The sequence below is a fragment of the Macaca thibetana genome, chromosome 1, assembly GCF_024542745.1.
Source record: "Macaca thibetana thibetana isolate TM-01 chromosome 1, ASM2454274v1, whole genome shotgun sequence".
Taxonomy (NCBI): Eukaryota; Metazoa; Chordata; class Mammalia; order Primates; family Cercopithecidae; genus Macaca; species Macaca thibetana.
Genome location: NC_065578.1, coordinates 152,731,879 through 152,758,749, shown reverse-complemented (window position 1 = coordinate 152,758,749; position 26,871 = coordinate 152,731,879). Strand labels below are relative to the sequence as shown.

The 26,871-nt window shown below is 41.0% G+C and overlaps 2 protein-coding genes and 1 non-coding gene across 10 annotated transcripts in view; 1 reads left to right on the top strand and 2 right to left on the bottom strand.

The window, feature by feature from the left end:
• LOC126948846 (cuticle collagen 2-like) overlaps positions 1-26,871 on the bottom strand; it is a 940,772-nt gene that overhangs the window by 145,117 nt on the left and 768,784 nt on the right. The window lies entirely within an intron of this gene.
• Positions 1-26,871, top strand: part of HHAT (hedgehog acyltransferase) — a 350,433-nt gene that overhangs the window by 47,216 nt on the left and 276,346 nt on the right. For all 7 annotated transcript variants that reach the window (XM_050781213.1, XM_050781243.1, XM_050781193.1 and 4 more), the window contains one exon: positions 15,874-15,987. In XM_050781213.1, the coding sequence (XP_050637170.1) occupies positions 15,874-15,987 (114 nt within the window). The remainder of the gene's footprint in view (positions 1-15,873; positions 15,988-26,871) is intronic.
• On the bottom strand, positions 2,654-2,765 carry LOC126944415 (U5 spliceosomal RNA). The gene has a single exon (XR_007722049.1). It is a non-coding gene; the product is annotated as a U5 spliceosomal RNA (small nuclear RNA).

Below are 26,871 nucleotides of genomic sequence, written 5' to 3'. Positions count from 1 at the left end.
GAAAGCTGGCCCTGGCATGCCGTTTAACAAAGTGTTTCCATATGTAGGATTGTCCCTAGTCGGTGTAGCCAAAAATTGCTGGGAGAGTTTCTAGCCTTGGAATGATCAGAGAAGACTCTCTGGAGTAGGTGGGTTGGAGCTGAGTCTTGAATGGAAGTACTATGTTTTGAACTGACCCACGCCTATTTTGTTGTTTAACAAAATAAAGTTCTTTGGTTTTACTCTTGGTAACTTCTGGCATTTGGAGGTGAATAGGAGTTAAACGTCTTCTCTCCCACAACCTTGCCACCAAGTGGTATGTTAAACAGTGAAAGTGTCTAACTCTGAATTCTCCTACAAGTACAAACATTCATTAGGTAGGGAGGTACAAAACCCATCATTGAGCCTGTTCCTGAAAGCTTGTGAAGCCTCTATTGTTTGTCTTTAGGTACTCCAACAAGCATCTTGCAGGAAGTTCCTTCTGAGGCTGGTGCAATTCTATTCTGCTGGCTGAAACCCTTCTACTCTGATTAGAGGATAGAGCCTTATTGAAGCAAAAGACACAGACCAAGAGAGTGTTAGACCTTCAATGCTTTGGGTGCTGGACTCAAGGGAGTTTTTTTTGTTTTTTTTTTATAGGGTCTCTCTTGGCCAGGCTGGAGTGTAGTGGTGCCAGCACCATAGCCCCCAGAATAGCTGGGACTGTGAGCATGTGCCACCATATCCAGCTAAGTTTTAAAATTTTTTTTTTTTTTTTTTTTTTTGAGACGGAGTCTCGCTCTGTAGCCCAGGCTGGAGTGCAGTGGCCGGATCTCAGCTCACTGCAAGCTCCGCCTCCCAGGTTCACGCCATTCTCCGGCCTCAGCCTCCCGAGTAGCTGGGACTACAGGCGCCCGCCACCTCGCCCGGCTAGTTTTTTTTTTTTTTTTTTTTTTTTTTTTTTTTTTATTTCTTAGTAGAGACGGGGTTTCACCGTGTTAGCCAGGATGGTCTCGATCTCCTGACCTCGTGATCCACCCGTCTCAGCCTCCCAAAGTGCTGGGATTACAGGCTTGAGCCACCGTGCCCGGCCAGTTTTAAAATTTTTGTACAGACAGGGTCTTGCTTTGTTGCCCAGGCTTATCTCAAACTCCCTGCCTTAAGCAGTCCTCCTGTCATGGCCCCCCATACTGTTAGGATTACAGGTGTGAGCTACCATACCCAGACTAATTTATTTATTTATTTATTTATTTATTTATTAAAGATAGAGTCTTGCTCTGTCATCCAAGCTGGAGTGCGGTGGCATGATCATAGCTCACTGTAACCTCTAACTCCCGGGCATAAGCAATCCTTCTGGCTCAGCCTCCCAAAGTGTTGGGATTACAGGTGTGAACCACTGCACCTGGCCTCAAGGGATTCTTACATACTTCATTAGTACAAGGGTAATAATGAAAAATTTTAATCCATCACATGTTGAGCACCATGCTTTTCATTAGTAAAATATTTATTCCTAACATTCCTTATGCTAGTAAACTTTCAGGTGCAGCTTTAGGTACCATGTTGGAATTATTTGAATTGTAGTCATGTATGGGAGTAGATTTCTGATTAGAGTCCTTCAAATGCTAACTCACTCTTTCTGGACTCCTTATTTGGATACTTTCAATGTTAAGAACTGTCCTTAGAGGTGGATTAATTTACACACAAATATATAAGTGCTGTAACAGGATTCAGAATTATATAAGTGCCATAACAAGACCCAGAGAGAAAGGGGGAAGGGATTATTCCAGCCTAGGGCAGGTTGAATAGTGGCGGGATCTGAAATTTGGGGGGAGGTATGGGGAAGCGGGAAGGAGGGAAAACATTTCCTTCTCTCAGTACATTTCCTAAAAGTGGTGCCTGTCAGCATTTTTAAAAAGGTTATTACCTTTTAAAATCATGACATGACAGTTGATAAGCCTTTGTTAAAAAGAAATTAAGCAGCAGCAGCAAGGTAAGAGCGAGATCACAGGGGCACGTGGGAGAAGATGTAAAGTGGGGTGTCTTTGTGTGGGGAACTGACTGATGCCACTTTCAGGGATGACAATAGCTGCCGAAAAGTTTGAGATGGATGAAGGTTTGTTATTCCACCATAATTTTGCTCCCAGGTTTGATGAAAGCAAATCTCAGGTCAAATTCTATCTGGCATATGTACGTTTATTAAACACTTGCTAGGCAAGCAGTGGAAACCAGTTTACACCAAGCTGATCAGTGGAATTGATGGAGTCCTTTAAGGAGCTTGCATCACCACCTTGCATTGAATTTTTTACTAGGTAGATAGAAAATAGAATATTATCTAGAGTGGGATGGATTTGGGACTTCTTTAAAGACAGGCAACCAGAAATTCTCCAACCATGTGACTGAATTTAGGATCTTAAAGGCCATCACTTCTAAATTGTCTAAGCCAGTCTGTGTCTCTAATGTTAATGTTGTTAATTAGCAAGTCAGATGCCACCAGGGAAAGTTATATGACTTTTGAGATATTTGACTCATATATGACTTGGAGCTTTGAGATGGAAAACAAGAGTTAACCATGGCCTTGCAAGTTCTGTTACTCAGTGTTTAAGCTAACAGTGAACAGCGACAATATAACACTACAACCTAAAGTTGCTGCACTACAATGCTTTCATTTTAAGATCTTTTTTTATAAAACATGATCTGCCTTGCCAAGGCAAGGCTTCAAAAAATTAATTTTAAACTGATTTGTTTCTCTCCACGGAAATCTTTAGTAAAAGGCGAAAGATTTATTCGATCTGAAGAGAAACCAGTGAATACCAAAAGTCGGTTTTAACTCATTATGGCAGTAACTGCAACTCCTAGTACACCGATGGTGCCTACAGTTCACACAAAAAGAATTACTGCCTACAGTTTGCACAAAAAGAATTATTTAATCTTCCCATAGTTAGAAATGTTGAGTCAAAAGAAATATTCTTTTAAGCTTTAAATAATTTACTATGTGCAGGGTACTATGGGTATGCAAATGAATGTTGAGTCATCGCCTTGAGATTCCACACCTTGTTATTCACCGGGTGCCTTTGGTGCTACCACTAGGGGGCGAAGTAGAGGACATGCTAGCAGGGTTCTAAATCCCATCCTGGGTTAACCATAGAAACTCTCGTTTTAGCCCTTTTTATACAATGGGACTTGCAGTACGATTTGTTATCTTTAGCATCATCTTATTTTGAAACAATTACACACTTATAGGAAGTTGCAGCAGTAGTACAGAGAGGCTTTGTGTACCTCTAGCCAGATTCCCCAGTGGGGAAATCTTTTTTTCCCCCAACTTTTAATTTTAGATTCCAGGGGTATATACACAAATTTGTTACCTGGGTATATTGTGTGACGCTGAGGTTGAGGGTGTGAATAATCCTGTCACCCAGGTACTGAGCACAGTACTCAATAGTTTTTCAGCCCTTGCCAGTCCTCCCTCCCACCCCCCAGCAGTCCCTGGTGTCTGCTGTTGTCAACAGGAGGACCTGATGGTTAGCTCCCCAGTGGGGAACCTTCCATAGTAAACTCAAACCCAGGAACTTGACATTAGTACAGCTCACAGACTTTAATCAGATTTCACCTGTTTTGCAGGCACCTATTTGTGTATATGTATATAGTTATATGCAGTTTTATCACGTGTAAATTCATGTAAACACCAACATAATAAAGATATAGGACCTTGAAGAGCTACTCCGTGCTACCTCTTCTGTGGCCATACTCACCCTGTTCCTCCTCATCTCTAATCCCTGAAAAACCACAATGCTTTTAATATATATTAAAATTATATTAGGATTCTTATATCTTATTGGTGAGAAGATATTTTTATCATTCTGCAATGACCCTTTTTGACCCTGGTGATTTTCTTTCTCTGAAGTCTACTTTATCTGCCATTGATAGAGCCACTCCCACTTTCTTTTGATTCATGTAAGTATGCCATATTCTTTTCCATCCTTTTAACTTTCCACCTCCCCATTTCATTATATTTAAAGTGAATTCCTGTAGACAGTCTAGAGTTGGGTCATTTTTCTAGCAATCCATTCTGCCAAGCTCTGTCTTTTAATTGCTGTATTTAATTTGATTGGGGTTTATTCAGCTTCTTGAATCTGTAGGTTTTTGCTTTTTGCCAAATTTGGGGATTTTTTTTTTTTTTTGCCATTATTTCTTTGAACATATTTTTAACCTCATTTTTTTTCTTCTTTCTTTCTGGAAAATTTAATGACACCAATGTCAGGTCTTTTGTTCTTATATCAAGGGTCTCTGAGGCTGTATTTTTTCAGTCAGTTTTCTCTCTCTCTTGTTCAGATTGGGTGATTTTTATTGACCTATCCTTAGGTTCAAAAAAAAAAAAAAAAAAAAATCACTGTGTCATCCAAGCTGGAGTGCAGTGGTGCAATCTTGGCTCACTGCAATCTCTGCCTCCTGGGTTCAAACGATTCTTCTGCCTCAGCCTCCCAAGAAGCTGGGATTACAGGCATGTGCCACCATGCCCAGCTAATTGTTTTGTATTTTTACTAGATAGGGGGTTTTGCCATGTCAGCCAGGCTGGTCTGGAACTCCTAGCCTCAAATGATCCACCCATCACGGCCTCCCAAAGGTATGGGATTACAGGCGTGAGCCACCATGCCTGGCTCAATAATTCTTTCTTATGTAATCTACTTTTGCTATTAAGCCCATCTAGTAAGTTATATTAAGTATAATTAATATTGCATTAATGTAAATATTAATATATCAACATTTACTTCATACTTAATTTTATTTTGCTTATTGTCATTCCGTAGGTCCTCAGCTCTCTAGCCCAGTCTGCTCTTTTCACCGTTCAGAATCTCCTTGCATTTGTTTTATAGATTACATCCAAGGGTTTTAGCTGTCATTAGTGGAGGGATAGGGATAAATGTGCGGACTATGTCTTGCCTGAAAGCAGAGGTCTCTGTGTTGTAGTCTGTGTTTTAAAGTAAGTTTCAGGTATCATAAATAAGATGAGTTATTTTATTAATACACAAATAGGTTTCTGAAGAGAGATGGTAGAAGCAATGGACAGCGGGGGAAGGATGGGGCAGTGTGCCCTGAGGATGTGGTGAGCCTTGGTCTTGTTCTTGTCTGTCTCTATTCCCGGTCTCCCAGGTTCCTGGGCTGCCTGTGATGGCTGGTGGGTTCACAGGTGATCTGGGTGGGGAGGTGTCTCTTGAACAGCTTGGGAGCTAATGGGCAAAGGGGACAGAGGTAAAGATGTATGGGAGTACTCTTCAACATAGCTCTGCTCACCTGTTTCCCTGGTCTTTCAGGCAGTGTGTAAAGTAGAAAGGTGGCATCTGGGATTATGGAGGGTTCCTTTCTTCTTCCCCTAAATAGATGGCAAAAGTGTTAATTCTTCCTTTTTCTCTCTGAGATTATACTTTCTTTCTTAATTGGCCTTTTGCCCTGGGGATCTCCAACATTTTGGGCTTCCATGTGGAGTTCCAGTTTGCTATGTTTGCCCACTGCAGAGACGTTCTGTACAAACCAGTTTTCTTGCATGTGTGAAGACTTCCTCAGCAGAGAGTAAATTCTCTGAGTGTAAGGATCATTTTAGGGGCTGTGGCCCCCAACAGGCTGAGGATCTTTTTTCCTTCCATGTTATTGTGACTCACTTTGTCTTTTTGATATTCTGGGGAAGTGACATTAATGGTATGTGTGATTTATTAGCATATTTTGAAGCTGAGGAGTCATGATTCTGTTCTCCAGTCATCTCATTCTATTACATTTTTTTGTCATGATCTCCAATTTGTTTATCACCTTTTTTCATTGTTTATAGCTCTTTTTTTCCATATACCTTGTAGAAAATATAGTGTTTTTCCAATTTGAGAGATGTGGGGAAAATAATATAGTTTTGTGCCTTCAAGTTCACCCTGAAATTTAATGTTTCTTTTTAAACATTTGATTCCTTCTTTGCTGGCTTTAGGAGGAAAGGAAAGGTGGGAATATGGCATAGACAGAGCAGGGAGACAATCTATTCATGTTAAACCGAATAGATTCTGCAGTCTTGCTCTCCTGCATAATCCAAAGTGACTTCTGAGAAATAGGTAGGTAGGTAGAGAGTTGTGACCAGAGGATGTTACTGAGTTTAGGTTGGCAGTTGGGCTGAAGATATGCGAAATAATTTACCCATGTTCATTAGGTCCTCTTGTCTTAAGAGGCTTTCTCTTTTCTTCTTCCACAAAACACCTCCCCTTTACCATTTTACCCTGGACCAATTTGCCTGGCTTGTGTGGCGAGGGGCAATGAAGAGGCTGGGAATGGTACACAATAGAACAGGGCAGCCTGGGCCTGTCCTGTTGGCGGCGTCCCTGCCCTTGTAAGCATCTTCACCTATGCAGGAGGGTGATGATGTTTCAGCAGGGACTTCGTTATTTCCAGAAAAAAAGGTTTTATTAGTGGAAGCGTTTTATCTTTCAGAAAGTATTGACTGGGAGAGTGTGTTGTCTCTGGAAATTGTAAGCAGTAAAATGATTTAGTTCAAATTCTTTTAGAAAGAGAAAAGCAGTTGTTGAAGGAAAAAGAAAACTCTTCCAATAATTGCTCAATGAATCATTAGCCCGGGTTCATTCGGAGAGCAGTGCCTCTTTTGTGCAGAATTCTTACAAAATTAGTCTCCTTTTGTGTTTCTTGTCTGGAGATTTACGGGCCATTCAGGTCAGTTTGCTGCCTTAGAATGTGCAGGGAAACATTTGTGATTTCAAGAACCTCATAAAGGTTTTCTCTGATCGCAGATAACTCTTATTTAGTGTAATAAGATATTATATATGGTCTCAAAGTAAACAATAAGCAAATAATGCTATTTAGGAAATAAGTACACAAACGTGTAGCATTTCTGTAGTATTTTATTTTTACAACTTGCTAGGTATGAGGATAAGGAAAATAGTAAATATATTCAGTTCTATACTGTTTTCTCTGAAGGAAAAAGGTATAATAATGAAAAATATACAGTGGTTGGTAAGGTAGGTCATTTCCTTTTTTTTTCTTTAAAAATTGATATACAATAGTTGTACACATTTTTGGAGTACATTTGATACTTTGACACCTCTATACAATGTGTAATTATCAAATAAAGGTAATTGGGATATCCATCACCTGAAACATTTACCTTTTTTTGGTATAGAGAACATTACATATCTTTTGGTTTTGAAATACATAAATGCATCTGTGACTGTATTCTAACAAACAATCACTGCCTTCATTACCTAGTTCTTGAGCATTCATTGGGTTGACCTAGCTGGTGTTTTCTTCCATGTCATTTTCCTCCATTGAATAGACTTATTTCAGACTAGTGTCCTTCAAAGTGAATTGTTTTCATAATGCTTTTGTTATTAAGCTGGAGCTGGATTCCAATCAGAGGAAACATTTCTTCCATAGTATGTTAGTCATGGTTCCACTGCAGACAACAGAATCTGTTGCAGTCATTTTAAAAAGACAATTATTGCAGGGATTTAAAGACATTTCAGAATAATGGAAAGACCTCTAGGAGCAGGCACTAAGTGAGCTACCAGAAACAGTTCCGAGAGCCACCCTACACATCTGCTGCTACATAGCCCCTGGCTTGAGAACCTAGGGCTCTGGTGCCACATCTGACAGCTTCAGCATCTCTGACCTGACTAGACCCCAGAATCTCCATCATGGCTGCTGCAGAACAGCCAAAGGGCCTCTGCCACCATTTTCTTCAGAAGTCTTACAGCCCATGCATCGTTCCTTTACTCTCAGAGTCATAGTGTTTGTATTTGTCCATCAGAAGTTCAGCTATTTTTAGACCTGCCAGCTACAGGGAATTTGGGGATATGTAGTTTTCAACCTTCTAACCTGTAATGTGTAGGAAGTAATGCTAGAGAGGATTGAAGAGTCATGGTTGAGTTAATTGGCAGTACCTGCTGTACAAGCAGATGTTTTCTTCTTAGCAAAAGATGAAGATGGTTGCTTTCCTGAATGCTGAAGTTCCTTTTTGTTAACTGTGGACTCACTTCTTTTCAGTCCACAATCTCTAGAACTTTCTTCTTTCCTTTTGTTGCACTGGGTTTGGGATCTTGAACAGCTGAACTCTCTCATATTCTAACTATGGGTGCTTCTAACTGTTTCAGGATGTGCGGCTTGAAAACTCCTGGAGTTGTGTTTCTGGGCCTATGAAAGTAAAATCGAGTTTGCTGTTTGTTCATTTATTTGTATATTTACTGAACAAACAAGGACATAGTACTTCATACATTCCTGGCTGTATTCCAGGTGTTTTCCATACTTTAGTTTATGTGTTTCTTATGAATATGAAATGGGTCCTCTATTGTAATAATACTATGCTTTGGCCATGTCTTGAGAGTCAGTAATTGATTTTTCAGAGAGTGGGCCTTGAGTTGGTCAGGAAAATCTGCAGAGAAGATCATCCACTAGAACTATTCTGTGAGCTTATATTTTCTCCCTACCTGGGGTTATAAAGGCATTCTAAGCCAGAAACTGGGTTCTTCACTTTTGGTATCTCTTCTTCCCCTTTCCCAGCAGACTGTGCTGATATCAGGTTCCTAAAAATAGTTTGACTCATTGTATAATCATTCAAATTTTTCGAACTTTTATTGAGCATCTAATATATTATGTTTATTGAAGGATACAATGCTTAATATATATGTAGACCCTGTCGGAAAGGAGCTCACAGTCTAGTGGAGAGACAGCTCAGTAACCTGTAATTAAAACACAATGGGGGCTGGACCTGGTGGCTCACGCCTGTAATCCCAGCACTTTGGAAGGCCGAGAAGGGTGGATCATTTGCAGTCAGGAGTTCGAGACCAGCCTGGCCAATGTGGTGAAACCCCATCTCTACTAAAAATACAAAAATTAGTTGGGCGTGGTGGTACACACCTGTAATTCCAGCTTCTTGGGAGCTGAAGCAGGAGAATCGCTTGAACTCAGGAGGTGGAGGTTGCAGTGAGCCGAGATCATGCCACTGCACTCCAGCCTGGTGACAGAGCGAGACTCCATCTCAAAAATAAAGTAAAATAAAATAAGCCGGGCGCGGTGGCTCATGCCTGTAATCCCAGCACTTTGAGAGGCTGAGGCGAGAGGATCACAAGGTCAGGAGATCGAGACCATCTTGGCTAACACGGTGAAACCACATCTCTACTAAAAATACCAAAAAAAAAAAAAAAAAAAAAAAAATTAGCCGGGTGTAGTGGCGGGCGCCTGTAGTCCCAGCTACTCAGGCAGCTGAGGCAGAAGAATGGTGTGACCCCGGGAGGCAGAGCTTGCAGTGAGCTGAGATCGCACCCCTGCACTCCAGCCTGGGCTACAGAGCGAGACTCCGTCTCAAAAAAAAAAAAATAAAAAATAAAAAAAAAAAATAATAATAAAAAGCACAGTGGGATAAGTTGCTTTGATGCAGGTAACCATAGTGGCATATTATGAGAGCATAGGCAAGGGACACTGAGTCCAGGCTGAATGGATGGATTAGGAAAGACTTCCTGGGAGAAGGCTTGCCTGAGCTGAGACCTGAAAGGTAGGTCCTCATTCACATGATGCTTCAGTGATGGTTTTTCCAAATAGAGGGAGCAAAGTGTGGGAGGCCCAGCTGCATGAATGTCAGGCTATGGGGTCAGAGGGGTCAATGCAGTTGTAATGTGGGATGGTGGGGGCAGTGAAGGTTAGGTAGGACAGGGGGACAGGGCCATTTTATGAAGAACTGCATGAGTCTCACTGAGAAGTTTCTCTGAAATGCTAAGGGGAGCACATGAAGAATATTAAGTGGGGGAAATAACATGATCAATTATGCTCTTAAAAATATTACTTTGGTGCTGTGTAGGGGGCATGGAATGGAAGGAATAAGGCCAAATGGGTAGAAGTGAGTAGAGAACAGTCTGCAAAATTGAAGTAGGTCTAGCATATGGTACAGGGAGGAAAACGATTTTGCAGTAGCTCCAAGACTTTCCTGGATATCAAAGCCTAATTGATGTGCTGTGATTGAGTATATGAAGCAGCATATACTAGATGCTCAATAAACTTTCTTGAAATATTTGAATGATTATACAATGGGTCAAATCATTTTTTTAAAAGTTTTATTTATTTTTATTTTTTTGAGACAAAGTCTTGCTCTGTTACCTAGGTTGGAGTGCAGTGGCATGATCTCGGTTCACTGCAACCTCCACCTCCCAGGTTCAAGTGATTTTCATGTCTCAGCCTCCCGAGTAGCTGGGATTGTAAGTATGCACCAGCACTCCCAGCTAATTTTTGTATTTTTAGTAGAGATGGGGTTTCACCATGTTGGCCAGGCTGGTCTCGAGCTCCTGGCCTCAAGCTATCCACCCACCTCAGCTTTCCAAAGTGCTGGGATTATAGACGTGAGCCACTGCACCTGACCTCAAATCATTTTCAAGGCTCATCCATGGCCTTTCTTAGACTCTGCTTCATTTGTAGATGTAAACTTCTGAGCTGATAGCAAGCTATCTACAAATGCCATCAATAGGCATAATAAAACAGTGCTCCTGACCCATCTCACTAGGAGATAAACAGTGGAACTATTCAGCAGGTCATGGACTGATTACAAAAAAAATCCAAAAAGACTCCAAAAACAGTGGGGCCAGGGATCTGGATTGAGGAACTAGCAGACTGAGCTAACTGATGTGGCAATAGGGTGAATTTCTCTCATTCACTTAGGGCGTCTTGATGAGTGCCTTGGCACTTGGCTTGGTACCTTACATTTTAGTCTATTGACCAGGCCTCAGTAACTATGCATTTATGTTGTTTTCAGCTAGAGAATAGTCCTCAATTTTCTGGGGAATGCAAGAGAAAGCACAGAACCAGAATTTTAGCCATCCCTTGTGATAACAACACAGTACTCCAGCTAAGCGGCTGAGAGTGAGTTGTGATCTGGCAAGGTTTAAGGGCGATGAGAATTCAAGGCTAGAAGGAGGAAAGATTTACTCAGTGGTGAGTTGCTAGGGCAAGTCCTCACTTGCCAGGAATTTTTTCTTGTAACTTTCTTCCCTAGTGACATAGGGGTGTGAGAAGGGGGGACCACCCCCTCTGCACGGGTGGGTGACAAGCACTTTCTTAGTATTTCTTTCCTTTAGCCTGGAAAATAACTGTCTTTCCCATTTTCTGAAAGGAATCTTAGACATTGTGCTAGTGGAGCCCTTCATTTTACACACAAGGAAATTCAAGTCCAGATAAGTGACTTTTCCAAGTTTAAACAGGGGGAGAAATGTGATAAGTACTAGATGGCCTGATTTTTTGGCTCCCTTCCTGCTCCCCGCCGTTTGAAAGGCTTACTGAATATTGGTTATATAGGAGACAGATTTGAGTCAAGGTTCTTGCTCCCGGAGAACTCCATTTTTCCCTCCAGAGAGAAAATACATGAATAAAAGTAATATAATAAATATGCCATAATAAAAGTTCTAGAATTGAGATGTGGATGACAGAGAAGGGAGTGCAGTGAGGTCCACCTGGGAGGCGCAGGGATGGGAAAGCCTCACTTCTGTGCTGACATTTGAATTGTACTGTTTAGTGAGTGTTTTGTGCATGTCACTGGGCTGGCTTTGTGGTTGTGGGGCATTAATGAGGTGCACTCTGGGTTGGAGATTGTCTAGTCAAATAGTTTTGTGGGCCAAAGGGGTGGGAAGGGCAGAGAGTTCAGGTACAGGGGCAAGTATGAGTAGAAACATCTCAGAAAAGGGTTTCCTCCTTGGCATCAGACAGGCCTAGGTTAGAAACCCAGTTCTGCCCCTTACTAGATTTGGACAAATAATCTGCTTTCTCTGACCTCCAGTTAACTCATTAGTAACACAGAGATAAAAAACAGAACTACTTAAAAAAGAAAAAAGAAGAATAAAGGAAAAATGAGCTTCAGGCCAGGCGCAGTGGCTTATGCCTGTAATCCCAGCATTTTGGGAGGCTGAGGCTGGTGGATCACTTGAGGTCAGGAGTTTGAGACCAGCCTGGACAATGTGGTGAAACCCCGTCTCTACTAAAACTACTAAAATTAGCCAGGTATGGTGGTATGTACCTGTAGTCCCAGCTACTTTGGGAGACTGAGGCACGAGAATCACTTGAGCCTGGGAGGCAGAGGTTGCAGTGAGCCAAGGTTGTGCCACTGCACTCCAGCCTGGGCAACAGAGTGAGAGTGTCTCAAATAAAAAGAGCTTCAAATTGCTGACAGAAAAAAAACCCCAAAAAACCCAAAAAACAAAAAACCCAAAACTTATTTATTTCAACTACATGACATTCTGAAAAAAGTGAAATATGGAGACAGTGAAAAGATCACTGTTTGCCAGGGATTGAGGGGGGGCAGGGTTAGGTTAGGAGGGATGAAGAGGTAGAGTACAGAGGATTTTTAGGGCAGTGAAACTATTCCGTATGATATGAAAATGGTGGATATGTGTTTTTATACATTTGTCCAAACCCATAGAATATGCAACATCAAGAGTGAACCCTAATGTAAACTATGGACTTTGGATGACAATGATGAATCAGTGTAGGTTCACCAATTGGAACAAATATATTATTGTGGTGGGGGATGCTGATGGAGAGGGGTTAAGGGGTCTATGGGAACTCTCTGAACGTTGTGCTTAATTCTTCTGTGAACTGAAAACTCTCTAAAAGATAAGGTCTGTCAAACAAACGAACCACTTTAAAGATTGTTATGAGGTTGTAATTAGAAAACACATACTCGAATGTTCATCAGTGATTGTATGGGAAGAAAGGACAGGTCTGTCAGGTTCCTGGACATATGAAGTTGAGTTGCAGCACTGTTACCCCTCTCACTTTGCAGTGGATTTTTAGTGTCTTCATTGTGGGGTGTGGTGGTCTTGGTGCTGGGGGTGTTCCCATTTAGACTTTGAGCTCCTCATGGTGCCTAGAGTAGAACTCCATTGTGGGTAGCAAAAGCAGCAGTTACAAACACTAGGCCCAGACCCTTTCCTTTGTTAAGAAAGGAAAAAGTGTTTTGCCAGGAAGGTAGAGTTACTATTTAAGAAACCCAGAACGATTGTGTCTCTCAGAGTCCTTAGTATTGCCTGTTGGCAGAATGCAAGCCTCGGAATAAACAACCGCATTTGTTAACTTGTTCAGTGAATTCCGAAGTCTGGGTGCTCAGAGCTTTGAACGGTGAACAGGAGGATGACTGCTCTGTTGGTGAGTGTTAGGTAGCAGCTTCGGAGTGTGTGCCCTCCCCAGCTGGGAATGGTACGGGGTGGGCTGAGCTGTTAAGGATTCTGTGAGTTTATGAACATTCAGCTGTAGGAAGGCTTCATCAGTTGTGCAGATCGGTCCCCAGGCTGGTAGTATCACATCATCTGGAAGCTTGTTAGAAATACAGAATCCCAGGCCCCACTCTTGATTGACTGCATCATAATCTGCATTTTAACAAGTAGGTGGCTGTGTCCACCTTGAGGTTGGATGTGGGTGACTTCTCCTTGGAGTACAGCCTCCAAGCTTCCATGGAGAAGCCTGCCTAGTTCTGCCTGGCTGGGATTTAGCCCCAGTTTATAGCTGACCCCCTTAGAGTCCCAAAGAAGAGACTCTTAATTGACTAATAACCATGGAGTCAAGAAAGAAAATGGGGGAAAGGACAGAACATGATGTTGTTCCTGATTTCAGGCTTTCATGTTTGCCTTGAAATGTGTGACTGAGCTCAGAGTCTATAAAGCTTTTGCTTCGAGAAGCAGTGAGTCAATATTTTTCTTACCCAAATCATTAAACATCATCTTGACCTTTTCATTGGCCCAGCTTTTGTGTGTGGTCATTTCCCTTAGGTAACTTTTTTAAATGGGGAAGAATAGACATGAGAGAGACATTTTTATTGCCTTTAAATGAATGTTTTTTGTAATAATTAGCGGTGAAAGGCCATGCGTAATTTTTGTTGATGGGATTTTACCAGCAGAGTTTTCAGGAGTCCTGGACTTTCTGGTGGAACAGAAAGTCTTAGATGTTTTGTCATATTATATCCTTTTTTCCCCCCTAAAAAATTAAACTTGGAGAAGTTTTGAGGCATAGGTAAGCTTGGGGTCATGAATTCTAAATGTAATTCTAAGTGTTCAAAAATGTTATATTTAAAAAACTCAAACGTTGTTTTTTCTTTTTTGAGTTTGTGTTAAAAAAAAAAAAAAGTCTCGGCTTTCCGTGTCTTTTTAGCTATATCCCTGTTATAAAAGTATTTTACTAACATGGCCTCATCACATGACCTTTGAACTTGTTTACCTTTATTTGGTTAATTGACTCTCAGCTAACTTGGAAATCTCTAGATGGGGAAATAAACTGTGGATCAGGGATCAGGAGCCAGGTTAAAGCTTTGAGTTCTCTGCCGTGCTGCCTGGCTGTGTGTTGGTGGGCATGTCCCAGACTCTGGTGTAGTCATCTCTAAATGGAAGCAATTCAACTAGATACATGATTTCCAGCAGGGGACAGGGGCTTTAGGAGCAGATCATGTATCAGGATCTGGGGTGTGGAGAGCACGTGTAATTTGAGAATGCACAGTATTGTATTTCCTTATTTGAAGAAATGGGAAAACTTTTTTTAAATGAGTGGCACAAAGTAAAGCATGAAACAGTCTTGGCTGGTGGTTTACAAGGGATGGGAAGCACATGGGTCTAGCAGTGAGTAATGGGTACTGCTGTTTAGTGAGTACTGTGTGCTGTTATAAACTTTTAATATACATATGCTCTTATTTAAGCCTCAAAAATCCCTGTAAGGTAAGTACTATTGTTGTATGAAGAAAAAGAACAGAAAGGTTAAGAATCATGTTCAAGGTCATCACAGCAAGTGTGAGTAGATCTGGGCTCTGGACCCAAACCAAGCCTCCAGTCTTAGCTACCTTGCACTCATAGTCTGTTATGAATCAAGATCAATTTTATGTGTATCTTACCTTCTGCAAAAAAAGTTTTATTTGTGTGTAACTGGTATGACATTACGCCACAATCTTAGGTACACCAAAAAAATCACACTTTTCTTCAAATCCAGTTAAGAGAGACTTCAAGTTCTACTTGTGGAGATTGGTGAGGGGTTCAATATCAGTAGTCATTTCAGGAGTCCTTTTCCAGGCACACGTTTTGGTTAGAAAATTCTGAGACCTCAAATCCCCCTCCATCCTGTGTGCATCTCTCCATGCTCCTCTTGGCCTCTGTGGTCCTTTCTGGGGCTCCTGAGGCCATGACTTGGAGGTGCTGGTTTCTAAGCATCCACATGTCCACTCTTTTCAGAGGTTTCTACCTACTCCTGCTGGGGAGCTTCATACTTGTGGAACCTGGTACCGATGCAGACACAGAATGCCACATGGACACAGAGCTTCTTGGGGGGAAGGGAAGTGTACCTTTCACTCCTTTATTATAAATTTATATGAAATTAGTTAATTTCTCTGACAAATTATTCTGTCTGTAAATGGTAACAAGACTCAGAATGACTGACTTTAAGCCATATTATTAGTGTCCAATTTACATTTCTCTTCTTAGTGAAAACATCTAGTTGTCTAAACCGGGATAGCCTCAATTCATTACTTGTGCTATCTCTGTGACCTTGGGTAAATGAATTGAGTTCTTTAAGTCTCTGTTTCATCTTTTGCAAAATGGAAATAATAATAGTATCTATACTATAGAGGGCTCTGGGAGATCAGCTATAACAAAGACACTGAGTTGTAGAAAAGTCCAAGGTGCATTTGGGGAATGGCAATAGCAATGATTCTGTTAGGTTGATGCAAAAGTAATTGCAGTTTTTGCCATTAACTAATAGCAAGCTGGAGGGGAGTGTACAGGTGGATGGGGAAAGGCTAGAAGTGTGTAAAGCCTGTACAGAGTTTGGACTCACACTGACCTTTCCAGTTTTATTAACTGGAGTTTGTGTTCTGACTCAGACATGTACTGAAATCCCTCTGATAAACTCCTATTTTGTCCTATTTAGGATGCGACCGACTTTGAGTGGAGCTTCTGGATGGAATGGGGGAAGCAGTGGCTGGTGTGGCTTCTCCTTGGCCACATGGTAGTGTCTCAAATGGCCACACTGCTGGCAAGAAAGGTATGATTATTTGTGGTGTTACCTTTTAAGTGTGTTTTTCCTTTGCTTCTTGTAAAGAAAGAGTCCAAGCTAGGAATCAGAAGACATGAATATTAGCATTGGGGGCCTGGAAAAAATGATAAAGTTGTTAACGATCAATATAACATTTAAGATAAAAGTTCATAGTTCATATCCTGCACTTACTTTTTCCAACTTATTTTCAGACATTGAATATAAAGGTTGTAGAGTAAAACTAACCATGGAGGGTGGTGGTGGTCTTTAAGATCACTTCCGATCAATTTATCAAAAAGTTGCCTGTTGTTGAGAATCTAGACGAGTCCAAATTCAGAAGAAAATTGATGATTTACTTAAGAAGTGGGAATAATTTTAATCTCAAGTAGTTTATGCTGCTGTCGCTGTTTTAGATGGGAAGTCCAGTAGCATTTTGCTCTTGCCTTGGTCTGGCTTAGATAATGAAAGATTCTTCAAAGTGGTTATTTGAAAACTACTTTTATATGAGGCAGGATTGAGACCCTCTTCACAGGTCTAGCTAGCAAGGGACCTGGTATACTGCCAGGGGGATCTTTCTGTCACCTGAAGGCCAGGGTGTTGATCAGAGGCCTCTGATAAATGCTTCTTGCTTGCTATAGATTCCTGGTGGAGGAAAAAGTCTGTGCTTGGAAATTTACTGAGTAAAAACAAGACACAACTAATACCTGATATGGAATTCAACCTAGGAAAAATGTTTTGATTCTCAGAGGTTCCCGGAGGTGATAAAACTGAAGTAGAAGAGAAACAGAGACCTCTGGAGATTGAGACCAGAAAGTGAGATACAGAAACAGGATGCCTTGTGGTTAGAGATGTGCACCTAACTTGAGTCAGTTTCTGACTCTACTGAAAATCGGTGCTTCCTGGGCATTGCTTCTAACCCTGGAAGATAGGAAATCCCAACAGCATATTAACTTCCTCTTAAATATGATATTGATTATTTTTTTGTACTCAAGTGGCTGCTGAACTGGCAAAATCCAAAATATTAGACGTCGTCAGATCTGAATATATTTTAAAATTTCATGTAACTTTGTGAGCAGACCTAATAATATTTTTTTTTGTTCCTAAGCTAGTAATAAATATATCTACCTCAGCCCTCGTTAATGGTTTTCTTTTCTCCCACAAAGTTCTGTTTAGTTTTTTTTCCCCAAGAATTCAAAATTTCTGGAAATTTAACATTTTAATTTGTAACAAAGTTTTCCCACTCATGTGTAAATGACTTATTACCATAAGTCTTAGTTTTCCTATATGTAAAATGAATAGCTTCATACTGTTTTTTCTTTACCTCTGTGAGGGGAAGATGATGTACTTCGAGGATTGTACTAATTGTGTGGTGGAAGAGTGCTAGACATTGTATTACTCATGTTGGTCCTTAGTTTGGTCACTGATTAGCTTTCTAACCTGAGCAAAGGTTTTCACTGCATCTTCATTTATGGTCTTAGTGAATTTTTGTTGCTTAGAATACATAAAACTGAGTAATTTTATAAGAAAATGAACTTATTTAGTAATTTATGAAGAAAAGGAATTTACACAGTTATGGAGGCTGGGAAGTCCAAGGTTGAGGAGCCACATCTGGTGAGGGCCTTCTTGCTGGCCTCTCTGCAGTCCTGAGGCCATGCAGGAGATCAAGTGGTGAGCGTGATAGCTCAGGTATCTTTTCCTCTTCTTATAAAGCTTCCAGTCCCACTCCCATGATAACTCATTAATTCATGATATGGTTTGGCTCTGTGTCCTTACCCAAATCTCATGTCAAATTGCAATCCCCACGTCTTGGAGGAGGAGCCTGGTGGGAGGTGACTGAATCATGGGGGCAGACTTCCCGCTTACTGTTCTCATGATAGAGTTCGTATGAGATCTGGTTGTTTGAAAGTCTAGCACTCCCCACTTTGCTCATTCTCTCTTCTGCTCTGCCGTGGTAAGATGTGCTTGCTTCCCCTTTGCCTTCCGCCATGATGGTAGGCATTCCAGTCATGCTTCCTGAGGCATTCCAGTCATGCTTCCTGTTTAAGTCTGTGGAAGTGTGAGTTAATTAAACCTCTTCTTCATAAATTACCCAGTCTCAGGTAGTTCTTTGTAGCAGTGTGTAAACAGACTAATACAACCTATGAATGAATGAATCCATTAATGAAGGCAGAGCCCTCATGATTCAATTGCTTCTTAAAGGCTGTACCTCACAATATTGCCACACTGGGGATTAAATTTCAGCACCAGTTTTGGAGGGGACAAACATTCAAAACATAGCAGTTGTCCTCTGCAAGATAGGATCAATAATATAGTATCAGTTTTTTTAATCCCTTTAAAATATGATGAACTTCATTTTAGACATTTCATCCTTAAAAGTAAAGATGAAACATGGAAAAGTGGAACAAAGAGAAAGCATAAAAGAAATGGTTGAAATAAGTTTAAATATGTCAGTCATTACAATCAACATAAGTGGATTCTCAAAAAAGATGAAGATTGTCAGACTAGATGAAAAAAAGAAAGAGAAATAAGGGAAAACAAAAACCAAAACGGAGCTCAGAGAGGCTTTTCTTAGCTGGATATCCTTAAAACAGAAGGACACATAATTTGAAAGTAAAAGTATGAAAAGATGTTCCAGGCAAATATTAAACCCCTCTCCCTCTGACAAACTACTGGTGCAGTTTTATTAATAGCGGCAAAGAGCATTACTGGTGACAAAGAGGGCTGCTGTTGAATAACAAACAGTTCATTTCTTATTAGGAAGATATTAAAACTCTAAGTTTATTTGCTTCAAAATATATAAAACAAAAAGTGATCATAAACATAAAGATAGATAGGTCTATTATTGTAGGGAGATTTTTTTCATGTTTTTTTATTTCAATAGTTTTTGGAGTACAGGTGGTTTTTGGTTACATGGATAAATTCTTCAGTGGTGATTTATGAAATTTTAGTGTACCTGTCACCCAAGCAGTGTATACTGTAGCCAATATGTAGTCTTTTATTCCTCACCCCCACAACCTTTCTCTCCGGAGCCCCAAAGTCCATTATACATTCTTATGCCTTTGTGTCTTCATAGCTTAGCTCCCCCTTATAAATGAGAACATATGATATTTGGTTTTCCATTTCTGACTTACTTCACTTAGAACAATGGCCTCCAGCTCCAACCAAGTTGCTGCAAAAGACATTATTTCTTTCCTCTTTATGACTGAGTAGTATTCCATGGTGTACATATACCACATTTTCTTTATCCACTCGTTGGTTGATGGGCACTTAGATTGGTTCCATATCTTTGCAATTGCAAATTGTGCTGCTATAAACATGCAGGTGCGTGTGCCTTTTTCATACAATGACTTCTTTTCCTTTGGGTAGATACCCAGTAGTGGGATTGCTGGATCAAATGGTAGTTCTACTTTTAGTTCCTTAAGGAATTCCTATACTGTTTTCTATAGTGGTTGTACTAATTTATGCTTCTGCCAGTAGTGTGAAAGTGTTCCCTTTTTATCACATTTACAGCAATATCTATTTTTTTGACTTTTAATTATTGATTAATAAGTAATTATGGAAATTAAGTTGAAAAGCAATAAAAACAAGATCTACTTTTGTCAAACTAGAAGGTATACATATGCTTACCTCATAATAATTTTCAATATGAATTAAGAAGTTAAAATGAAAATCAAAAGTATTAAACTTTTAGAAAATATGACATAGAATATTGATGCCGACACAGATTTTTTTCATACAAGATACAAAAAGTGCAAATTATAGAGGAAAACACTGATAAATTTACATTAAAATTAAAAACTTTTTATCTAATGACACAATAGAAAAGTGGAAAGGCAAGTCAATAGTGGAAAAGTAATTTGCAAACTGACAAAGGATTGGCATATGGAATAAAGAAATTTCGTATAAAAGACAATCACTCAATAGAAAAATGATATAAGATATGAAGAGGAATTTGTAGAAGAGGAAACATAAATGACCAATAAACATATGAAAAAATGTTAAATTCATTAGTAATCAAACAATTGCATCTTAAAACTACAATAAGATATCATTTTATGCTTTCTAGTTTGGCAAAAACAAAACAAAAATCCCCTGATGATATCAGCGTTAGCTGCCTGAACTCATCCAGAAAGGGTGTTGAATATATATTGGTATAACTACTTAGTAACACATTATATAGTAAAGCCAGAGGAGGGCCTATCCTACAGCCACCAGCACTGTGTGATTTTATTTTCCTTTACAGACAGGACCTCACTGTGCTACCCAGGCTGGAGTGCAGTGGTGTAATCATGGCTCACTGTAACCTCGAACTCCTGGGCTTAAGCAATCCTCCTTCCTCAGCTCCTGAGTAGCTTGGACTACAGGCTGTGACACCACACCTGGCTAATTTTAAAAACTTTTTGTAGAGACGAGATCTCACTATATTGCCCAGACTGGTCTTGAACTCCTGGCCTCAAGTGATCCTCCCATTTCACCCTCCCAAAGTGCTGGGATTACGGGCATGAGCTAGTGCACCTGGCCAGATATTTCGTATATTTTTAACTGAACACATGGAAGAATGAAATGATGGGCAGAAGGAAAGGTGGAGTTGCCCTGGGGACACTGTGTTTTCATCTGTCCCCCCCATGTCTCTGGGCCATGTGCATCAGGACCCACATGGCCTCCTCTGATGGGTCTCTTTTGCCTCTCACCCTTGTTCTTGTTCCTCCTGTTCGCTTCCTGTAGATCAGTGTTTCTTAAATTTTTTTCAGTATTGTCCCTGAGGCACCTTTCGAGATAATTTTTTCCCTGATCATCTCTCCTCCTCTGTGAAATTTGAGTACTACAGATATCCTGTATATATCTGTTTATTTAGTGTGCGTATGCATAAGGAGTAAGGTTTTCTTGCCCCCGATAACCAACAAGTAACCTAAAACTTAGACAAAATATAGTACTAGTCTTCTACAAATGTTCAATTATTAAAAAACAATAGAGATGGAGTCTTGCTGGTCTCAAACTCCTAGCTTCAAGCGACCCTCCCACCTCTGCTTTACGAAGTGCTGGGATTACGGGCGTGAGCCACCATGCCCAGTCATCACTAATTTTAATTTCCATTTTATCCTTAGGTCTAGCCTATAAAATCTGCCCCACCCCACCTCATTTGAAGGAGATACAACCCTTGTTGAGAATGCATGATTGAGATTAATTACCTTTTCCTGATTAGATGCCCCTCCCTCTTTCCAAACCTCCTCTACGTTCAGCTCCTGTTTTGCACCTGACACTATCAGAAATCTAGCTGTATTAGGATATAGATGTCCCTTCATTTAATTTGCTTGTACCTTTGACTTCTTGCTCCTCCTCTTGTGGGAAGCAGTATTTGGTGTGGTTAAGAGCGCTAGGGTCAATCCCTGCATTGCTACTCTCAAACTGTGTAACCTTAAGTTCCTGAATATCTCTAAGGCTGTTTCCACAGTTGTGCAAGCGGCATGGCACTGCTGGCTTCATGGAGTTGTGGAGAGGGGCTGATAAGCAAACGTTTTTCAAGGTTATGCTTGCACATGAGGACAGCCCAATAGATGGTGTCTGCTGCTGTCATCTGCTGGCATTTGCTCCTGAGAGCAGTTTATGTTATTCAAGAATGGAGGGGACCATCTTGAGATTCCAAAATCCTCAAGGGCATAGGCCGTGTCTAGCATCCGTAGCAATGTTCCCATGCTGATGGTCTTTTCAAGCTTGTCTTGGGTCCTGGGGGAAAGGATTGAGAAACACAGCCCCTTCTCTTGGGGAGTCACAGTTGAGTGGGAAGTTAGGAAAGCAAATACTGTTCACTGTTCTGTACCTGATGTGGTTGGCTGGGCACGCTATGGTGGGAGAAAGTGTGGGCCTCACCTGCCTTTCTGGTGTCAGGGCAGGCCTCCGAGAAGGTGGCTTTTGAGCTGTGGCTTCAAGGAAAATGGAGTTCACTTGTTTCAGCTTCCTGCATCTTGTTACCAGGCAGGGCTGGACAGGGGGACTAGTCTTTTTCTCTGCAGAGCACATCTTATCCAATGTCCGTAGGAGGTGTTCTTTTGCATTTTTCTTGGAATAAGGCAGAGTGAGCACTGAGTCATCTCCCTCTGTATGTGCCTCTGTCATCCTCTGGGTGACCGCAGGTTTGATTTGTGAGACAGCTGGTGGGCCGGGTTCGGCCTGTGGCTGGGGCACAGTGCTTTCTTTGTCTGAGTTTGCTTGGCCCTTACATAAGTATGAACCACAGCGTTGGCCTCATTAGCACTCTGCTTTCACCACCTGGACTAAGTGTTCCAGATGGCCTTAATTCGGGTAGTTGTTTTTGGTACTTATTCAGGGTGGAAGATTTAGGCTGCAGTTGTCCTTTTTTTTTTTTTCCCCATTCTCTGAGGCATCCTAAACTATAGGCAATACTATGCAGGGACAGGCTTTAGCAATTCTTGCTGCTATAGCCTTAAGCCCTGAAAGATTCTAGCCTTCTCCTTTATCTAATATCTAATCTCGTCTCTTCCTTGGCTCGCTGCACCTCCTCCCACGGAGAGGTGGCAGGTTATTTTTATTTTCAAAAGCATGATCTATCTTTTTTTTTTTTTTTGCCATGGTAAGAAATAAAACTTTCCACTGAGTTACTTGGCTCAGTTAAACACCCTTTCCCTGGATAGAGCTCTCTCTTTGGGTTTTGGTGAGACTTCATCAGGAGCCAGTGGCCCTGGAGGGAAGGCTGAATCACGGCTCTGAGCTTTGGCTGTGTGTGTGTGTTATGATTGGATTGGATGTCGCGGGTCAGATAGTTGCCTCCTTTCATGAATGCCAACTGTGGCCTCACCACCACCTGAGACGTTGTGTTCTCTGCCCTCAGAACCAAAAAATACCCCCATGTGAACTTACTGAGAAGTCTGACCTGGTGTAGGGCTGAGGGTGGGTGCTGTTGCTAACCACACAGCTGGGTTCTCACTGTGCCTCTGATGGGGAGAACCCACATCATTAGCTATTGGCTGATGGGCTGAGCTCATCAGGCACAGGATATGAAAGGGCTGAGAAGCCTGACCCATGGTGCTGAGTGAGATGAGTTAACCAACCTCTGGAAGGCTGCAGGGAGCAGAGCTTTTTTCCAGGACATTCCCAAATCCATGCGCCGAATAGAAATATCATGTGCTAATGGTTCTCCTGGAATCAGCCCCTTTCTACCTCCATCAATGCATGTCTAAGGAGAGATAAAATTCCTTTTGTGTGGGCCTGCTGGCCTTTACTCCCAGGAAAAAGCAGGCTAGAATGCAGTTTTTCAGACTCTGGGATGGGTGGGTTGTATCTTTCTGTTTGGGGAGATTGTATATAAATATATATGTATATATAAGACATATATATTTCAGTGGAGCTGCTGTTAATTATGTAGTATGTAATAAATTATGTCATACATGAGAATATTGATTGATTCCCATTCTTATTTCCCAAATAATGCTCCCATTGAGTGGTTTCTTGGCAGATGTGCAAAAAGAATAGGCAGGGACATCTGATAATGTTGCCAACAGGAATTCTGACCAAGGCTGACACTTTCATTCCTCCCTACAGAGGTAAACTCTAAGGAGGGAACCCACTCAGGCACATCCTATTATCACTTGGCGCCCTTGGCACAGAATGAGCTGAAGTAGAAACAGATGGTGTGAGAAGGGGCATTGGCAGTTTTTCCTGACTCCTTATGAAGAAGGTTTTAAGAGTATGGATTTCAAAAGAAAGAGCAAATCTGTAGTCTTTTCTTAGGGTCACTGATTCCATCCTTGGAGCTCTGCCAGCTCAACTGGTTATTCTCCCGGGAGACTCTGCTGGGGTGATGGATAGAAGGCTCTATAGCAGGTATCCACTTTCCTGGATTGGTACCTGTGCCCCATCAGTTGTTAACTATTGGAGATTTCCCCCAACAGAAGTACAGTTGAGAGATGCTGTGAGTGGCAAACAGGTAATAGGCGGTGAGATGTGAAATGTCTCTTCCATTCTACCTACATACGCAAAACAGCCTTTGTTTATAAAGGGTTAAGTAGGACAAGTAGAGACTTTGGAAGACAGTAGGTTTTCACATTAGTAGGTTCCAAAGCCCACATTTTAGTACTATTTTCTTGTTTCTTCTTAGTCATGATCACAAGGTTGAATCCCAAGACTTGGGAAAGCGTATCCATCTACCCAGCTATCCATCCATGCAACTATTCTCTCCGTCCTTCCATCCAGTAGTTATGAAACACTTGATATATGCTGGGCACTGTGCCAGATTCTGGGCTCACATTACTGTAATCTAAACAAAGCAGGAGTTTAGCCTGTTAAAGGAGACTATCAAGTAGAGTCAGACCCCATTTTGAGAGTGGTTCAGTGTAGACCCAGGGAGCAGAGGGGAAGGATGCCTGCTTAAGTCAATCAGGGTTAGTAAGATCTATGTCTCATCAGAGAGGCCATAGCGTTCTCAGTCTGGCTTTGTCTCCACTGCTACATAAATAGGGTACACTTCCTTATTTTTCATCAGACTTTTAAACATTTTCCCTCTTCCCCTGCTTTCTGTTCATCTTCTATTAGAAATGGAAGAACCTGGAATAAAGAGCATTAAGGGAGGGTCAGAGTAGTTCCAGTGGGGCTGTCATCCTGTGCTCCAGCAAACCCATCTCAAGCTTCAGGTCACTCATGCTTTGATACCTTTTAAAAGAGCATGATAAATTCAAATTAAAACCACAACAAGATGTCATTACACACTTACCAGAATGGCTCAGATAGAACATAGTAACAGCACCAAATGCTGGCAAAGATGTGAATAAACTGGATCACACATGCATTGCTGGCAGGAAAGTATAATGCTACAGCCATGCTGGAAAATGTTTTATAGTTTATTATAGAGCTAAATATGCAACTACCTTGCACCCCAGCAAGTGTGATCTTGGGCGTTTATCCCAGAAAAATGAAAACTTATTTTTACACAAAAATCTATACATGTATGTTTGCATAAGTTTTATTTGTAATAGCCCCAAAATGGAAACAGCCTAGACAGCCTCCAGTAGGTAAATGGCTAACAAGCTGTGGTATATCCACATCATGGAACATTACTCAGCAATGAAAAGGAGCAAACCATTGATACAGCAACTTGAAGATATCTGCCGGAAATTACGCTGAGTGAAAAAGGCCAATCTTTGAAATGGAGAAGAGGTTATTGGTTGTCAGGATTAGGGATGGGGGTGGTCAGAGGAGTGGGAAGGAGGTAAATGTGGTATAAAATGGCAACATGAGGAATCCTTGTGGTGATGGAGCCGTTCTGCATTTTTACTGTGGTAGATACCAAACCTATACATGTGATAAAATTGTATAGAACTAAACACACACATAAATGAATACAAGTGAAACTAGGGAAATCTGAGTAAGTTTGGTGCATTGCAGCAACATCAATATCCTGGTTGTGATATTTGTGGTTTTAAACAATGTGCCATAGGAAGAAACCGGGTAAAGTGTACAAGGGATGTCTCCTGTATGTATATGTGAATACAACTATCTCAATAAAAATCTGAGAACATTATATAAAAGTTGTATGCAATTGGAATCTAAATTTATACATCAGAAACATCACAATCCAACATTAAGGCCATGTTTTACTTATACACTTGATGTGATCAATGTGATTCTTTGTGTCTTCTTTCAAGTAACAAGTAATTCCCAATCACATTCATGATTTGAACCTTGTAATTTAAATGAATTGGGCTATTTTGGTGTTTAGGTGTGTTTTCAAACTTGAGTTTGACGTACAGTACATGTATGACCAAATCTTGCATGTCTGCTCTTATTACCTTTAGAACTTGGGAAAAAAAAGTCTGAAAGCCTTTCTAGTGATGAGTCAGAAGTGTTGTTTTGGAACAAAATGCAACACATTTTATTTTTTTATTTTTGAAAAGTTAAAAAAAATTCTGGCCTGGTTGATGTCAGATGTCAGAGGCTTAATACTGATAGTTAAGCATTTTTACTTAAGAGAGAAAAAAGGTCGATAAACACATACACACATTTGGAGTAGAGATGGATGGGACAGGGCTATCCTTAGGCCTTTGCTTATGAAACTGGCCTTTGAAATGCTTAGAAAAAGCTCTTCTCCTGCCCAGAGGAGCAGGCCGTCCATGCTGCTGCTCACCCTGCTGGGCCATGCCACCCTTTAATCCTGGAACCCTCTTCATAGTGCTTGAGATCTAGGTATGTGCATGGGAAGGATCGTGGTTGGGCAGCTGTGCCCTAAGGGCTACATCTATAATGGGGACGGCCCTGCCATGATGCCAGTTGGATTGCAAGGCATGGGAGGCTGATTCTGCTCTAGCAGGATTTTGTTTACTTGTTTGTGACTTATTTTGAGATGGAGTTTCACTCTTGTCTCCCAGGCTGGAGTGCAATGGCGCGATCTTGGCTCACTGTAACCTCTGCCTCCCGGGTTCAAGTGATTCTCCTCTTGCAGGATTTTAATGGTGTTTTGGGGATAGGATTCATTCCAATGGCATTTTTATAGACAAAGTATGAAAATCAACATTGTAGTGGGATTCTAATCTATACAACAGTTTTGTGTAGGTGATTCTTTTTGCGTTATTCACATCTTTTCGTGGCCTATACATCATGAATGTATACAGTAGAGTTGCTTGTACCTGGGGAGAATCAGTGCATAATACTAAGATGGGTAGAGAACATGAGGCTCATGTGAGAGCGTGTCCTGTGATGTCTTAGACCAGTTAAGTGTCGTCTGCCTGTACTGTTTGGCAGTAGGGAAACAGTGGGGGATGAATATGGGACAAATTTGTCTGCCTCAAGGTGGCTTTGGAGACCACTGTTAAATTCATCATAGAGTCTCTCCAGTAAATGGGGTTTGCACAGCACTGTGAAGTATTTCCTGAAGGTTCTTTCAGC